Consider the following 19274-nt stretch of genomic DNA (forward strand, 5'->3'; position numbering starts at 1 on the left):
ACTGGCTTAATCAGTGGTTTAGTATGGGAAAAATAATATTAAATTTTCAAGCAGCTGCTTTACCACTATTTAAAATCACTATACTGGTATATTCAATGTATTATTTGAAAATATTAACTGATTGCTTTCATGCGCCATCTTGCTAGTGTAAAAACCTTGAGGAAGGCTCTCAGGGTTTAGCATTCTTACAGCTGTTTCAGTCCTGTCTTTGCTCTTGTCTTATAGGTCCACATAGCTGGTCTTCCCTCTCCAGGCTAGCTTAGCTCCCCACCACCATCACCCAGTAAGCATGAAGGAACATGAACAGCTTCAAAATAGTTAGAGATCCAAGGCAAAGTATTTTATACTTTTTGTAGGCATTTCTTTATTTTTTTTTTCTTAATGTTCTCTATTTCTCAACTGTCTTTCTTCTTGTTTATAATCCACAAAGCCAGTTCTGAAGACAAGAAGTCCTAAATAAACATATTGGCAGAGCTGGTTCCTTCTGGACACTCTAAGGGAGACTCTGGTCCAAGATTCCCTTGGCTGCTGGAAATCCTTGGTGTTCCTTGGCTTGTAGATACATCACTCCAAGCTCTGCCTCTTCACATAGCCACCTACCCTCTGCATCTTTCTAAGCTTTCCTGAAGCTCATCCTTACAGAATTCATACTGATTAAAAGTTATCAACCTGGAGTCCAGATAATATAGCACTTATGGAATTAATACATTTGTACTTGTGGGATTGCAGAATGATGAACCCCCTAGAAGCTGTCCACAGCTGAACCTCAGAATCTGCGAATATGTTACCTTCCACGGTGAAGGGGACATTGCAGATGCAATGAAGTCAGGGACCTTGAGATAGGCAGCTATCCGGGTATCTAGGTTGGCCCCATGAGAACACAAGGGTCCTTATAAGTGAAAGACAGAGGCAAGAAAGCGGGGGTGTGACAAGAGAAGTCACAAGGATGTGATTGCTGCCAGGGGCCACAAGCCAAGGAATGCACGTGGCCTTTAAAGCTGGAAAAGGCAAGAAACAGACTCTGCCCTAGAGATTCTGGAAGGAATGCGGCCCTGACAACACCTGGGCTTGAGCCCCGTGAAACCTATTTTGGACTCCTGACCTCCAAAAACTGTGAGAGAATAAATTTGTGCTACTTTTAAGCTAATGAATCTGTGGCACTTTGTTACAGCAGCCACAGGAAACGAATACAGTACCATGGACTCCTCAGAAGAAGACATTATTCAAGGTGGTGCCACCTGGGCTTAGTTAAGAGAACTGCTTCTGGCTGCATGGGCTGAGTATCTGGCAAGGATCCACGGGTGACATGTGGCCTCCTGGGGCTACCACCACTTGGTACCCAGCTTGTGGGGGCCAGAGAGAGCAGAGGCCATTGCACTAAACTGGCAGGGTCCCCTGTGCCAGATTCATGGTCCGGGCAGCCCTGGTGCCGGCAGGGGACGTGCCGTCTCGACCACATCTTGTCTTGGCATTGGTTTCCCTTACAGGTTCATGATGTTGGTCTTGGTGCACAAAATGAAACGGCAGCCCACCCTAATGTATTCCTCTTAAATCATAAAGGATCTTTTTCTTTTTTTTTTTTTAAGATTTTATTTATTTATTTGACAGAGAGAGACACAGCGAGAGAGGGAACACAAGCAGGGGGAGTGGGAGAGGGAGAAGCAGGCTCCCCGCGGAGCAGGGAGCCTGATGTGGGGCTCGATCCCAGGACCCTGGGATCATGACCTGAGCCGAAGGCAGACGCTTAACGACTGAGCCACCCAGGCGCCCCTCATAAAGGATCTTTGTTAAACCATCTTGGTAACAACTTTTTTACGGCTGTTCAAGTCAGAAGCGCCGGCACCATCCGCTAACTCCTTCCCCTCACACCCTGCAGCCTATCCATGGCAAAGCCACCCAACTCCAGCCTCACGGTACTGTCCAAATCAGAGCATCTCGCCACCCAGTCCCAGCTGCGGTTTTCTCTCACTGGACAACGAAGGAAACAGTCTGCCAGCAGGTTCCCTGATGCTACTCCTTCTTCCCCACAGTGAGCTCTCCATGCAGCAACCACCATCCTCTGAGCAACACGGCTCAGAGCATCTCACTCCCTGGACAGAAACTTCCTGATAGTTCATCATGACACAGGAAGATTATCCAAACACTGGCTCTCTCGTCTCATCGCCTACTTTTTCTCTTGGTGAGCCCTAACCGAGCCTTCTTATTATTCCTCAAACATACTGGTCCTGCCTTTGGGATTCCACCCTCACTGTAGCAGTCACTGCCTCGAGGACTGGACTTCAGAGGAGCTGTCTGGGAACTCCAGCAGCCTGACACCTGGAGGCCAGGGGTTCCATGGGAGAAGGGGGTGCAGCTGGGGGGAGTGGAGCCTGGGCAGCCCTGTAAAGGGAGAAGGGGACCATCCTATCCTCCGGTCAGCTGGTTCACCAGCAGGGACTCCACAATGCAAGAGATTCATCCAAGTTGTGGCAAGAATTACGGTTGTCTTTTTTTTTTTTTTTTTTAATAAGATTTTATTTATTTACTTGAGAGAGAGAGGGAGAGAGAGGGAAAGAGTGCCAAGTGGGGTGAGGGGCAGATGGGGAGGAAGAAAAAGAGGGAAAGAAGCCCAAGCAGGCTCCACGCTGAGCGCAGAGCCCAACGTGGGGCTCGATCTCATGACCCTGAGATTAGGACCTGAGCAGTAACCAGAGTGGGACACTTAACAGACTGAGCCACCCAGGGGCCCCTATCACAGTTGTCTTTTATTACTGAGCGGTATTCCACAGTATCGAAGTTTATTTATCCCTTTACCCTATGAGGGACATTTGTGTCATTGTCAGGTTTTGGTGATTATAAGCAAAGTTGCTACAAATGTTCATGATATTCATATACAGGTTTTTTGAGCGTGAGCTTTCATTTCTCTAGGGCAAACACCTGGAAGCAGGGTTGCTGAGTGACATGGTGAGTATACATTTAACATCACATGAAATTTCCCAACTATTTTTTGGAATGGCTGTACCACCTTCCACCCTCACCAGCGGTGTATGGTGCTCTGCATCTTTTCTAGAGGATTGTCGGTGGACTTTGTAATTTAGCCATTCTGTTAAATATGTGGTGGTATCTCACTGTGGTTGTAAGTCGTATTTCTCTAACGATGTTGAGCATCTTTTCATCTGCATATCTTTGGTAGAGTGTTCAAAAAAATGCTTTTGGCTATTTTTTTGTTTGGGTTGTTTCTTATTTATATATTTTGCATTTAAGTCTTTTGTCAGATGAGATGTGCAAATGTTTTCTACTGGCTTCCTTACAATGTTCTTCACAGAGTATAAGTTTTTACACTTGATGAAGTGTCATTTATCATTTTTCCTTTTATACATCATGCTTTACATGTTGTATCTAAGAACTCTAGGAACACCTGGGAGGCTCAGTCGGTTAAGCATCTGACTTCAGCTCAGGTCATGATCTCAGTGTCCTGGGATCGAGCTCTGCATCGGGCTCTGTGCTCCACAGGGAGTCTGCTGCTCCCTGTCCCACTGCCCCTCCCCCTGATCATGTTCTCTCTCTCTCTCTCAAATAAATAAATAAAATTTTAAAAAAAGAACTCTCCACCTAAACCTGGGTCATACCCTATGTACTTTTAAGCGTTTTATATTCTACATTTTAGTCTGATACATTCTGAGGTAATCTTTGTATATGGTGTGAGGCACAGGTCCAGTTTTGGTCTGCAGATGTCCAGCACCTTTTACTGAAAAGACTTACTTTCCTCCACTTAATTGCCTTTGGTTCTTGGTCAAAAACCATTGGGCCATATCTGTGGGTCTATTTCTGAACTCTCCATTCTGTTTCATTATCTGTCTTCCCAGACACTGAATTGCCTTGATTATAGAGGCTTTAAAGGATGCCTTAAAAATCAGATCATGTTAGTCCTCCAACTTTATTCTTCTCTTTCAAAATTGTTTTAACTATGCTAGTTCCTCTCTCTCTCCCTCTTTCTACATATGTGTGTGTGTACATATATGTATATATGTATGTATGTATATATGTATGTCTATATGTACATGTATGTATATGTATATAGCTTAGAATATACATATATCTATATATTTATATACATATCTACATATACATGAATATGTATATAGTTTAGAATCAGCTTATCTGTATCTTCAAAGAATACTCCTGAGATTTTAATTGGGAATGTATTGAATCTATAGATTGTTTTAGGGAGGAGTGACATTTTAACTATACTGAGTCTTCTAATCCATGAACATAGTATGTCTCTCCATTTATTAGTTCTTTAATTTTTTTAAGCAGTATTTTATAGTTTTCAGCATACAGATCCTGCACATATTTTTATGTCAGATTTACACTTGAGTATTTCAATGTCAACCCTGTATTATTACATCCTTGTATCTTGGCAATTTGTTCTAAGAGCTTTTTTGTAGATTTCTTGTGATTGTCTACATGGACAATCATGGTGTCTATGAATAGAAACAATACCATTTCTTCCTCTCTAACCTAAATGTCTTTTATTTCATTTTCCTACCTTATTGCAGTTGTACTTCATTCATTCACTCATGTGACCAAGTGGCCCAGGTTCTGCCTGAGTACTGGAAGTTCACTAAATAACAGGTTTTACTTCCTGCCTTTCTCATGTGTAGTGGTTAATCCCACATATAGTTACCATATGCTAAATTTGCATCTGGCTCTGTTTCTATGTATGATTAGTGGGAGAATATTGGCAGTACACTGAGCAGAAACACGGAGGCATCAAGGGAGTTGGTCTTTACACATGGCAACAGTAAATACTGATTCTCATGTCTGACCTCTCTGCTCAAAGTCCCAGAAGAATAGATTGGGTACAGAATCAAGCACAGATGTATATCCTCATAAAAGATAAAGAACATTTTTTCCTCTGAGACATGAGGGAAGGAAGAGCTGACTGATAAAGACACAGAAACATTGTGAATTGGAGAAAAGGAAGACAGGGTATTCCTTCATGGAAGCTGGAGGTATAAATGATATTTCTTACAAATAAATGGGGATCAGTACAAATATATAATTAGGTAAGGTAGTCCCCAATTGCCACCAATGCAAATAGTACTTTTTGGGGGGAATTTCAAACTTTTCCACTTCATGACTTTAAGCACTAATGTCACAAACATCTTATACCAGAGCGCTGCGGGGTTAAGTCATGACATGAAAAAGACCACAGCAGTTCTTAAAAATACATCTGTAGTTTGTTTGCGTATTATAATTCTACTGGTTTAAATTAACACAGTATTAATATAATATATTCTTAGGGGGAGGAGGAAGGAGGGTGGATATGTAGCATATTCAATATAGCAACACAAGTAAGAAATGACAGTACTCTCATCAGATAGCAATGCTTTGGAGGGACCATAGGTTGAGGATCAAAGTAAAAATAGAAAGAGTAACTAACAATCTCAATTACTATGAATAATGAAAACAATGATTTTTTTTAAAAAACTACCTTTAATGCACAGAAATAAGGGCAAGTTATGTTACAGATAGATATGTGTAAGATAAAACATATCCAAATGGGATTAAATGAACATGTTTCATCCTAAGTAAATCCATCTGTAAAAACAATCACTGAATTCTTTTGGCTTTTTAAACCATCACTAACATAGGTCACATTATTTCTTGGTCAAACACAGAAGAAAGTTCATTTGACTGTGAGAACACGCATTTTGTGTTTTCATTCCAAGCCTGTTCTAATCTTATTTCTGCCAGTGGCTGAGGTCTGTATCCAGAAGGCCACTTTTCTGCTTTCGGTCCTCACCACACTCCCGTTCCCAAGGGTTTGGCAGCGTCTGGAGGTGCTGGGCCAAAGGGAGAAGAGTTCAAGGAGAGAACAGACGGGATTCTCTGCTCACAGGGAAGTGTGCAAATTCTAGTGATCTAGTGTCACCGCCTCAGAATGACCACATCTATAGAAACACCTTCTGTTTTCATATATGTATTTGCAACATCTGTTTACACAGCAGCTTACCCATTCATAAGAGAGAATCCAGCAGCCACGCGCAATTCCCAGCAGCACGTTCAGGGTGCGCAGAGGATTCCCGGCGAGCACGTGAGTAGTAGTGTCACACACTTCCCGGGCAAATGAAAAGCCCTTCAATTTATGCACCACCTGGACGATGATGTTCTGCTTTCTGTTAAATAGGAGGGGAAAAAATCAACAAAATGACTATGTTTCCTGCATATGAACATCAAGGTGACTACATTGAATAATTAAAAAAAAAAATCTAGAAAGCTAAAAATCTACGTTGATCTCAGCTATGGAGCTCACATTTTAATTTCTTTACAATCAATGACGTAAAATTTGGGGAAATAAAAAAACTTCAGTTCTCAGCTCCAACTGTCTATTTTAATGGCTGACGAAGCTGCCCCAGGCTTAAGTGACTTCGCCAGGTGCCCATGGGCGGGAACACAGCAAGCATCAGAAATGGCCCTAGCTCTTCCCACCACCATTACTTCTCAGACAGATCTGAACCAACCTGCGCACATTCAGGACCAAGCTTATCACTTGCTTATTTTATTTGAAATATAACATTTTTGAATTCACACATACAGTTTACTCTAGTAAGGGGGAAAAGGGCCCCGTTCATTACATTATCAGATCAAACCTTAGGGCAAATTCGGCAGAGGCTCCTTATTTCTGCAAAGCCCATCATTGTTTGTCTTCTGGTCTGTCATTCCAGTAGTGCCTTAAGTACTTTTTAAGAAATATATATTCGGGGCGCCTGGGTGGCTCAGTCGTTAAGCATCTGGCTTCGGCTCAGGTCATGATCCCAGGGTCCTGGGATCGAGCCCCACATCGGGCTCCCTGCTCAGCGGGAAGCCTGCTTCTCCCTCTCCCGCTCCCCCTGCTTGTGTTCCCTCTCTTGCTGTATCTCTCTGTCAAATAAATAAATAAAATCTTTGAAAGAAATATATATTCTTCCCAACTTCCTCAACAAATTGCTCACGATTTTTCCTCTCTTCCCTTTACAATCACCTTACTAAAAAGCCTTTGGCTCTGACACATTGCATTTCCCTCTCCCTCCAAGTCTGGGAAATCCCCCATGAAATACAAAGGACATGAAGGGCTTTCTAAGCCACACTATGACGTACCCAATGAGTTAAGAGATAAATTTCTCTCCTCTCCAAAAATTATTATGAAGAGAAAGAGGCTGTTCTTGCCCCTGTGTCGGCCACCTCTAAAAATGCCCCATGGACTTCACAGTCCTTCCTAGTTTTATCTCTACCATCTTGGGCATGTCAATCTCAAGACCTATTTCTTTACAAGTGAAATGAAAGGGCAGTACTGTATCACACTTTAAATTCTTAGAGATCCCTAGGGCAAAAAAAGACAACTGGGGCAAGACCTGGGCCCTATCACCACTTCAACCAGAGAATCTGTGCTTATTGGGGTGATGGAAAATATTAAATTTGGAGGAAACATAAAGAAAACAAAAGCATAAGGAAGTGAAAAGCTCTAAACCATACACTCTCCAGAACCCTGCATTTCCATGTATCAATGATTTTCCTTATTCCAAGTCTGGCAGCTGCCTGCTATTTGTTGGATGTGTTAATCAACAACAAGTGTCTCTTTGAGACACAGCTAATCAATGTGGCATCGGAACGTCCAGGTCTTGTTCTTAATGTCAGACAAGAAGTATATGTTGGGGGTGGGGAGAGAAAAATAATAAAAAGAGAATACGGCTTAAATAAAAAGTTTGATTTTTAAAACTTGGATGGAGAAAATAACTATTTACTAATGTGTTTTAGATTGGGGGCAAAAATATATATTTAAAAAAAATATCACACCCACCATCCTCAATTTTCACTTCCATATTAGATGATTTAGAATGTTCAGTATATTTCGTAAGAGATTAACAAAAATTGTGAGAGTGCTCCTTTTTCATTAGCTAATGTAGTGTTTGAAGTATCAGTCCTTTCGATTTCATATGCCATGGGTAGGAAAAGGATCCTATGACAGAAAGTATTATAAGCATGCAATTTTTTGCAGGCTATTTTTCACTGAAATGTCCCAATGTTTTGACGAATACCTTAAAACCTTAAAATGTATGATTGATACTAAAAAAGAAAAAAAACAAAACACATGGTTTTCCCCTTTAAACAGGAACTCAAAAATCTGTTACAAAGAATATGGTGCTGTATTTTTGTTGGATGTGCTATATATTGTGTTAAATGTTTAAGGAAGATGATAAGAGCGTGCCAGCAAGCTATTAACTCTTTCCCAAAATGTGTAGATAGAGGGTTTAATAGAGTTGTAGAGAGCTTCCCAGCAAAGTGTTTCTTTAAGAACTTTGAGGGATTCAGCCAGTGATGCTCCATTTATTGAACTTCCTTGGGGTGTAAGTGGTGGACACACAGAGACAGTAAATACGAAGCAAGCAAGAGGAACAGCAAAATACTACAATACCTCTTAATGCTATGTAAACAACTCAAAGTCTTCAGCGCTAAACTGCTCATAGTCTTTTAACCACCTTTTTTTATTTCCAGTGTTCTTCTAACTCCAACATCAATTTTATAGAGTAACAGCAACATAGTGCAAAGCTACAAACTGCCTTAAAAGCGCAGCATCACAGTATACGAAAGAAAAATCTAAAATTTTACATTGAGTAGAAAGTTATCAAAACAATGAGTACTTACTCAGATGGCATGCTTGTCATGACTAATGTTCTTGTTGGCTAGAGATTTCAAAAGAGAAGGAACAAAAAACAGTCAGAAGTATAAAAAACATTTTTTCCCACAGAAATTAACTTTCATACATTTTTTGAAAAGTTACATCACTTAAAAAATAAACATTTAAGCATATATCAAAGTAAAAAAACTTTAAATTCCTGGAAAAAAAAAAAAAAAAAACAAACAGCCCGAGAGATACAAACTCAGATACTATCCCCAAACCAATCCAAAATAATTCCAGAACATGAGGTAGCGGAGTGTGTGTGTGTGGGGGCCGGGGGGGGCGCCTGGGGGGGTACAAAAAAGCTTCCCTCCAGAAGTCTATTCTCCTAGTTAGCTAGCGGACCTCTAAATGTGCCATTCTGCTTAGGGACTTGCAAGGAAGAAGAGGGTAAGAAGGCATTTTTTGCAGGCTGAAGAGCCATTTTCCTAAGGTTTCTAGGCGACTCTAGGCCCGCTTCAGTCACACATACACAATACTACTTGTGCTCCTGGTGCCTGGGTCCCTCAAATGCTTTAACCTCTTGCACACAGAGGCTCAAATAACGGGACTGCTTCTTCATGGGTTAGCATCTGCTATTTATTGGAACTGTAAAGTTTTTTTTTTTAAATAAGTTTTTAAATACCATTTTTACTTATATAGGTACATGTTGATGGCATAAAAACATATATATTAAATGCTTTGGAAATATGTCATTAGAAATATAAATTCCCTTATAATTCTACCAGCCAGAAAAGACTACTGTTTAATAATTTGGAATATATTCTGCCAAATGTTCTTTCCATGGGAGTATATGTATATATATATAATTAAAATAAAATGGACTCACATTATCCATACATTTTTGTAACTGAGATGATACACTGAATGCAACCAACTGTGTAGTGTAACCATGAACTAACCATCACACACTTACTGTGTCTTGAAAGGTCATGTGAATAAATGAGAAGGAACAAAAGGCATTCAAAGGACCCTATGTCGAAATGCATGGTGGAATAGAAGGGGCCTGTGTACTGTATGGGTGTATTTGGGGAAAGTAGAGGAATGAGAATGAAGAGGTAATATGAATCAAAAAGATACTCAAAGGAAGAACTCAAAGAAGTGTCAGATGCGCTAACTCAGGATGATCGCTGACCTCTTGTCAGTTGTCCCTCCAGAATAGTCTATTGTTAGCTCTCATCTGTTTTGGATACAAAGCGAACAACTACAGCACAGCTCTGTGGGCTCAGTCTGTGGAGACAAGACCTTCATGTAGGAGTCTCTAATCGCCAAGGGGGATTCTGGGGAGCCCATCACGATCTCCGATGCTATCCTTGAATGAAAGCTATGCAGGGAGATTCTGGGGGAGCCTATCACGATCTTCGATGTTATCCTTGAATGAAAGCTATGCAGGGAGATTCTGGGGGAGCCTATCACGATCTTCGATGTTATCCTTGAATGAAAGCTATGCAGTGATGTGACCAGCCCCAAATAAAGTCCGAGAGGCGCTCCTTCCACGACATCTACAAAAGATGCCAGTGGAGTGTAATCTGGGGAAAGTAACCCACGGAAGGTAGGGGAAGGGAAAAGGAAATCTCCTGACTTCTCCAATGCTGGGCTACCTCTCCATGGCTTTGCCCTTCTTTACCTGCACCCCCTCTCCAGGTGATCTTTCACACAGCCTCATGGCTTTACAAATCAGCCCACATGCTCACAATCCCCAATTTTGTATCTCTAGCACAGACCTATTTCCTGATACCCAGACCTATTTCCTGATACCCAGACTACTGACTACATTAAGGAGGGCCATCTGGAGGTCTAATAAGGGTCTTGAATTCAACTTGTCCAAAACTGAGGTACTATTCCAGTCAGGCAATTAGGCAAGAAAAATGAAATAAAAGACACCCAAATTGGAAAAGAAGTAAACCTATCTCTACTCATAAATGAGATGATCTTATACACAGAAAACTCTAGAGAACACAGAAAAACTGTTAGAACTCATAAATGAATCCAGCAAAGTCACAGGATACAAAAATCAGTGTGCAAAAATCAGTTGTATTTCTATACATGAATAATGATCAGAAAAGGAAATTAAGAAATAATTTCATTTATATTAGTGTCCCAAAGAATAAAATACTTGGAAATAAAGTTAATAAAAGAGACGCAAACACCATACACCGAAAATTTAAAAAAAAAAAAATCGATGAAAGAAATTTGAAAGGACCTAAATACAGGGAAAGACATCCTGTGTTTATGCACTGGGAAACTTAATATTATAAGATGACAAGACTGTCTAAAGCACCTTTAATGCAATCTCTATCAAAATCCCAATGGTGAGTTTTGTAGAAATGGAAAAACACATCCCAAAATTCATATGGAATTCCAACAAAACCCAAAATAGCCAAAATAATCTGGAAAAGGAAACACAAAGCTGGTCTGACGCTTCCCAATTACAAAACTTACTACAAAATTGCAGTAATCAATACTGTATGGTATTGACATAAGAACAGATATGAACACAGATAAGATAAGAACAGATATGAATACAGAGCTGAAAGCCCAGAAATAAACTTTCACATCTAAGGTCAACTGATTTTTGACCAGGGTGGGTGCACAGACCATTCACGTGTAAAGAATAGTCTCTTCAACAAATGGTGCTGGGAGAACAAGACAGCCACAGACAAAAACAATGTTGGACCTCTACTTTACACCACATACAAAGATTTACTCAAAGTCGATCAAAGACCTAAATTTAAGAGCTAAAGCTATAGAACTCTCAGAAGAAAACGTAAGGGAAAATCTTCATGACCCTGGATTTGGCAATAGTTCCTTAAATAGGGCACCAAAAGCACAGGCAAAAAGAAAAATAAATAAATAAATTGGAATGCATCAAAATTAAAAACTTTGATGCATCAAAAAATACTATCAAGAGAATGAAAAAGATAATCCACAGAATAGGAGAAAATATCTGCCAATCATATATCTGAGAAGGGTTTAATATCCAGAATACATGAAGAACTCCTACAACTCAACAACAACAAAAAGACAAACAACTCATTTTAAAAATGGGCAGGGGTGCTTGGGTGACTCAGTCTGTTAAGCATCTGACTCTTGATTTTGACTCAGGTCGTGATCTCAGGGTCCTGGGATTGAGCCCCACATCAGGCTCTGCACTCAGCATAGAGTCTGCTTGGGATTTTCTCCCTCTCCCTCTCTACCCCTCCTACTTGTGCTCTCGCTCTCTCCCTTTCTCTCTAAAATAAATAAATAAATCTTTTTAAAAAATGGGCAAATAACTTGAATAGACATTTCTTCCAAAGAAGAAAAGCAAATGGACAATGAGCACATGAAAAGATGTTCAACATCACTAAATAGGGAAATCCAAAACAAAACCTCAGTGAGATACCCCTTCATACCTGCTAGGTTGGCTACAATCAAAAATGTGAAAAATGACAAGTGTTGATTTTTAAGTATGATGCCGCTATTGTGGAAAACAGTTTGGTGGTTCCTCAAAAAGTTAAACCCAGAATTACCATACAGTCAAAACACTTACTCCAAGGTATTTACCAAAAAGGACTGAAAACGGACTCAGATACTTGTGTGAGAATTGTCGGCACAGCATTATTCACAAGAGCCAAAGGGTGGAAACTGCCTACGTGCCCAATAGATGAATGGATATGATTAATCTGCCGTTTACATGCAATACAATATTATTATTCAGCCATAAAAAGTAATGAATTAGCTCTAATGCATATGACGGCATGGATGACTCCGAGAACAGTGTGCTAAGTGAACAAAGCCAGACATGCAAGGCAAATATTGTGTGACTCTACTTATATAAAATATCTAGAATAGGTAAATTCACAGAGACAGAAAATAGAACAGACTCCCAGGGGCCAGGGGTGGGGTGGGGGATGGGGAGTTGTTGCTTAATGAGCTCCAAGTTTTATTCTGGAATGAAGAAAATGTTTTGGAAAGAGATAGTGACGATGACTGCATAACAGTGAACACTGACACTGAACCGTACACTTAAAAAATGGTTAAAATGGCAAATGCTATGCTGTATGTATTTTATCACAATAAAACAATTACACTACCAATCTTCTCTCCCAAACCCACTCCTTCCACAGCCTCACTGTGGCAGTTTAGTGGCAAATTCCACTCCTGCTCAGGTCAAAAGCATTTTCATCATCATTCTCTTCATTATTTTCTCATACCCCACATCCGATCCATCAACTCATCCTATCAACTCAACCTTGCAGATGTATCTAGAATCTGACCACTTCTCATCAACTCCACTTGTGACATGTCAGCATCTCACGTGGGTCACTGTCAAAGCCACTTAAATCATCTCCCTGCCAAAATCCTGGAGACTTCAGTCAATGCTCAACACACAGCCAGGGCCACACTGTGGAAACACGCGTTAGATTGAGTCACTCTAATTCTCACAGCCTCTGGTGGCTTCATGTCTCATTATTCATATATATGAACATATGAATATAATTAATCTGTTACTATCACTCAAAAAGAGAAAATCATATAAAATCAATAACCCCTGTTAAGTCTGAGTAGAGGAAGTTCAAACAGTTAAGCCAACCAGAAGCTTGACAGCCCAGGGGCATCTCTCCTAGGCTGAGGGAGAGAAACAGTTGTATATAAGGAAACTCAACCCCCAAAATAAAAGTCTAAAAAAAGAAAAAATATAAAGAAGGCAAAACAAACAATCTGACTTGTAGATATCGGATAAGGAATCTAGAAGATGAAAGGTTCACTGACACCGCCCAGCCCCAGAACCTACAAGAGACAAGCTCTCCCAGGAGTCCCACGCTAATGAGTGCCATGATAGAGAGCACACGTTCAGACTGGTGTGACAAATATTCCTGGCCTGAAATACAGTGATGAGAGAAAAGGAGCAATGTTGTTATTAAGAGTAAGCATATTTACTTATCTGTTCTTATGAATTACACATTAGAAAATATATGCAATAGAATTCCCTCGATTAATCAAGGAAGCTCCTTATACAATGACATGGATTGGTATCTGCAACTTAAAAATGAATAACAAAATAAGATGGTTGACGGAGGGAGAAATAGATACATGATAAAGTAAATATTTAAAAGAGTTAGTTGTAGAATCAAGGCTGGAGGAGAAAATTGTGAAATATTTTGAAATGGAACAAAAGATTACTGGGTGTCTCCATGGGACACCTGGGAGATGTTCAGCACACACACCCTTCAGGGTTATCTGCTTCTATGGGGTTTATGCCTTTAGTTGTCTTTGAGCTATTTTACAACTCTATTAGCTGTTGAAAATTGATAGGAATGCAAATTATTCTTGTCTATAGAAATGCAAAATCTGTCCAGTGACTTGCAAGTGACTTCCCTCTCCCAGTGGTGACAAAGCCATGTTCGCACTCCTGATGGTCCATTAACACAAGTCTCCTCTGTGGGTTCTCCTTTGAAGAGGACAAAACAACTTTGCTTTCTCATCATTAATTAATGAGTTAAATAAAATCTTTAACACACACTCATTTTCTATTAGTGAGAAAGTTATGATGTATCTTTTAAAAATTATTTTTTAACAGTTAGGAAGGTTTTCTACCAAGTTGCCCAACAAGTTCATCTGCTAAAGATTAGCTGCTTCTGTCAGAACGAGAATGTTCCGCACTTCCCTTGAGCCCAGGACGGTCTATTATCGGCTCCCAGAGCTGAATGCCAAGTGGCAACAGAACTTTGCTGGTTCTGTTTCTCTAATTTTAATTTTCCTCTCCACTTGTTTTGTTTTGTTCCATTAATGGATGAATTATTCTCCATTAGTGGAGGCAATGCTTAGGAATTTGGTTTTATGGTCTGACTACTTGGTCTTCTATATAAATTAATTAATGGGCTATAGAGATTTATTCTTTTTTGGTAAGAGACCATAGAGGACTGGGTTTATTAGCCTTTTTTTTTTTTCTCCTTTTTTCTGCTTGCTTATTTGCCCATTTTAGAGCTAAAATCAATTAAGACATTCATGCCCACAAGGAAGGAGAATAGCTCCTTGAAATCTGGACTGGTTTGAGTATTTCTGTCTTTATTCTTGACCAGTGACTGAAATTATAACTAACTCAGAAATGTTTTAAGAATTCAAATTCACATAGTTAATGTGTTTGGAAATTACTATTAGTTTAATAATTTTGGCTTAATGAAAATAGTTATGTCTTATCTGAATCTCCATGTTAACTATAATATAAACACACAGTTTATTCTACTTGAGTTTATTTTTCCTAGACTTAGGTTTACTGATCAAATAAAATAAGATGACTCCTGTATAATGTTTAAGATTTTTTTAAAAATATAAACTTGTAACAAATCATTATTCTATGAAACTTTTTATATCAATACTAATTGTGTTTTGTAATATGTCAGTGTGAAGATAATTTCCAGGATCTTTAGTGTTAAATTAATTAAACAAGGAAGCCGTTAGACTAAGGTGGCTCTAAAGCCTTAGCAGCCTATGTAAGCAAACCAAACCAGCACCTGTAAATCCCTTAAGGTTAAGCAATCAAAACCAATGAACAACCAATCACAAACAGCCAACTAAGCTTTCCCATATAGGGCAACTGCTTAAGCTATAGCCAATCAAATAATTTCCTTGCTTTGATTCCATCTCTTCTCTGTAAGCTTTCCCGTAGCTCATGGCCTTGGAGCACCTCTAACCATTTCTATTTGTCACTGCCTGATTCAAATCAAATTTTGCTCAAATAAACTCATAAAATTTTTATTTTTATTATTATTTTTAAAGATTTTATTTATTTATTTGAAAGAGAGACAGAGACAGTGAGAGAGAGCACAAGCAGAGAGGGAGAAGCAGACTCCCCGCTGAGCAGGGAGCCCATCGCGGGGCTCGATCCCAGGACTCTGAGATCATGACCTGAGCTGAAGGCAGACACTTAAGCGACTGAGCTGCCCAGGCACCCCCCTCTTAAAATTTGTAATATGCATATGAAACAAAATCTCTATGTTGAAGAGATATATGCCCATATTCATTGCAGCATTATTTAAAATCGATAAGACAGGCAAACAGCCTAAATGTCCATTGACAGATAAACAGATAAAGAAGAAGTGGGATATATACACAATGGACTATTATGCAGCCATAAAAAGAAGGAAATTCTGTCATTTGCGACAACCTGGATGGACCTTGAAGGCAATATGCTACGTGAAAGTCAGACAGAGAAAAACAAATACTGTCTGACCTAATTTATATGTATGTAGAATCGAAAAAGAGAGAACAGATAAGAGATCAGATTTGTGATTACCAGAGGTGGAAAGGTGAGGAAGAATTAGGTGAAGGTAGTCAAAAGGTACATACTTCTGATAAGTAAGTACTGAGGGTGTAAATTACAACATGATGACTATAGTTAGCACTGTTGTAGGATATATTTGAAAGTTCCTAAGAGAGTAAATCCTTGAAGTTCTCATCACAAAGAAAACAACTTTTTTTTTTTTGTATCTATATGAGATGATGGATGTTAACTAAACTTGCCGTGTAATCACTTCAAAATATATGTAAGTCAAGTCAAAAAAAAAACTGTAATATGCTTCAGTTTATCTTTTAATATTAGGTAACATAAACCTTGGACAGATATTACTTAAAAACTTGTTGGATACAGGGCACTTGGGTGGCGAAGTTGGATGAGCAACCAACTCTTAGTTTCAGCTCAGGTCATGATCTCAGGGTCTTGAGATCAAACCCCATATGGGGCTCTGTGCTCAGCACAGAGTCTGCTTGGGACTTTCTCTCCCTCTCCCTCTGCTCCTCCACCTGCTTTCTCTCTCCCTAAAATAATAAATCTTTTTAAAGAATTGTTGAATAACTTAGTAATTTATTAGAGAATACTGAAACACAGATTACTAAGCAGAGTTCTAATTTTTTCTATATTTTTGCTTATTTTTAAATGCCATACAGAAGCTCTATCTTTGGGTCATGTCAGTGAACATGTTCATTTTTGCAAGTTTAAAAGGGTGTAAAATAGACACAGGGGTAGATGGTGTAATGGAAGCCTTGCTGGCCTGCTAACATACCTGTGTAAAATGGACATTTACAATTGTTCTCCCCAGTTTTCTGTGAAATAGAACTTAGTAATTTTGGCTAAAAAAATATAATTAATATGAATGGTTAAGGTTACATTAAGAGTAATACTGACAGAGGAATATAACTGTGCATGAGTCTGTTTTTCAAAACAAAATCATATTTCTTACAGCAGTGGTTTTCAGGTTCTATGATATCTGGAGTCCTTTATACTATTGGGACTTATTGAGGAACCCAGAGAGTCTTTGTTTTTGTAGATTATGGCCATTGATATTTAACATCATAGAAATTAAAACTGAAAAACTTTCAAAATATTTATTGACGCACTTAAAGATAGCAAGAATACACTGCCTGTTAACAGAAAATAACATCTCAGGGACAACACTGGCCAGATGCTTTCCTAACAGCTGTGCTGACTTTCCTTCTATTTACAGTGTTCTAGTCCTACTACACTGCGAGTAGGCAAAGTGCAGTGTTACAATCTGTTATTAAATCGTTAATTTGGTGAGGGTCTTGCTTCTGTAATTTAAATCTAGCATCTTGTAGGCCAGTGGCTTTCAACTGGAGATGCGTGTCAGACTTATCTATGATTTTTTTTAATAAAAATATAGATGTCCAGGACCTAATGTGGGCTTACTAAATCTCTTGATATTCTGACATGTTCTTAGTATATTTATTGTGTCTCAGGAACATTATACTACACTCAAGATTTGTTTCCTCCATAAAAATTGGGTTGATCCTCTTGAGATAGAGAAACTGAAGGACTCCATTTAAAAAATCTGCTTTTTGTACCATATGATCCAGCAATTGCACTACTGGGTATTTACCCCAAAGATACAAATGTAGGGATCCGAAAGGGTACGTGCACCCCGATGTTTATAGCAGCAATGTCCACAATAGCCAAACTGTGGAAAGAGCCAAGATGTCCATCAACAGATGAATGGATAAAGAAGATGTGGTATATATACACAATGGAATATTATGCAGCCATCAAAAGGAATAAGATCTTGCCATTTGCAACGACGTGGATGGAACTGGAGGGTATTATGCTGAGCGAAATAAGTCAAACAGAGAAAGACATGTATCATATGACCTCACTGATATGAGGAATTCTTAATCGCAGGAAACAAACTGAGGGTTGCTGGAGTGGGGGGTGGGGTGGGTGGGATGGGGTGACTGGGTGACGGACACTGGGGAGGGTATGTGTTCTGGTAAGCGCTGTGAATTGTGCAAGACTGTTGAATCTCAGATCTGTACCTCTGAAACAAATAATGCAATATATGTTAAGAAAGAAAAAAAGAAGAAGAAGAATGTAGCAGGAGGGGAAGAATGAAGGGGGGGAATCGGAGGGGGAGAAGAACCATGAGAGACGATGGACTCTGAAAAACAAACTGAGGGTTCTAGAGGGGAGGGGGTGGGAGGATGGGTTAGCCTGGTGATGGGTATTGAGGAGGGCACGTTCTGCATGGAGCACTGGGTGTTATGCACAAACAATGAATCATGGAACACTATATCTAAAACTAATGATGTAATGTATGGGGATTAACATAACAATAAAAAAATTAAAAAAAAATAAAATAAAAAATCTGCTTTTTGGTCCTTTTCCTACTTCTATTCTTGCTAGGACCTGCACCCCCACATTACACATGCCTCAGAATGCAAATAGGGTATGTCCTCCTTGTAAGAGACAAGGAGTGAACGATTTCTCTAGAATAGAAAACATGTAAGAAGGGACCAGGAAAGAACGATGGGAGGAACCATCACATGTGTATTCCAGACCACCGACCCTACAATCTCACCACCAAGACCCCCTGACTCCAAGGAAGAACTGATTTATGAAGGTCACCGGGGTCCCCGTCTTTGTTCTAACAGGTTCCTGAATGCCTGAGAAGACAAGTACACCAGACCACAATCCTCGAGCAAAGACAAGACCCTCTCCTTTCTGAGTCTCCCAGACATTTTGTCTGTATACCTTCAACAACTCTGTGTTGACATGAACTCAAGCTCCCCCAGAACAGAACGAACTGCGTAGGATTAAATGAGGGAAATTCAGTGTGCTTGTGGACTTGGAATTTTGTTGATATTGCTTTAATGTTCTACTTTATGAACACTTCTCTTTCTTCTTAAGCTATCTGTAATTCAGAAGAATACAGTAGACACTGCTTCTGGAAACTGAAATAAAACATTTAAAAATGATACCTGATTTTCAAAGACTGCCTCAAAATCTGGAATCTTTTACTAAGTCCCTTTGCTTTCCAAGGCAGAATAGATTTTTGTATAGTTTCAGAATATGTTCTGCATCTTACCAGAATATAATTGGAAAACTTGGTTATGAAACCAGGCCTTGCCTAGAATGTCGTATTTGAGAATGATGCTCACTTAATCAGGTCCAGCTAGCCTCTTTGAAGGAGCTAAGGCTGGCTCTACTCAGGGAGCCAAGTCCTCCTGGGAAGACGGCCCTGTACCCAGCTTAGAGTCCCAGCCTCACAGATGCTGAGGAAGGTCACTTCTGGAACGGGCA

The 19274-nt window shown here is 39.6% G+C and overlaps 1 protein-coding gene across 4 annotated transcripts in view; it reads right to left on the reverse strand.

Annotated features, from left to right (window-relative positions):
* MCPH1 (microcephalin 1) overlaps positions 1 to 19274 on the reverse strand; it is a 249414-nt gene that overhangs the window by 146043 nt on the left and 84097 nt on the right. For 3 of the 4 annotated variants that reach the window (XM_032413720.1, XM_032413721.1, XM_032413722.1), the window contains 2 exons: positions 8668 to 8705; positions 5999 to 6161 (listed from right to left, as the gene is read on the reverse strand). In XM_032413720.1, the coding sequence (XP_032269611.1) occupies positions 5999 to 6161; positions 8668 to 8705 (201 nt within the window). Of the gene's footprint in view, positions 1 to 5998; positions 6162 to 8667; positions 8706 to 19274 lie in introns of those variants that run through there. The other variant, XR_004300582.1, reaches the window with a different exon arrangement.

Source organism: Phoca vitulina, unplaced genomic scaffold (genome assembly GCF_004348235.1).
Source record: "Phoca vitulina isolate PV1807 unplaced genomic scaffold, GSC_HSeal_1.0 scaffold15, whole genome shotgun sequence".
Taxonomy (NCBI): domain Eukaryota; kingdom Metazoa; phylum Chordata; class Mammalia; order Carnivora; family Phocidae; genus Phoca; species Phoca vitulina.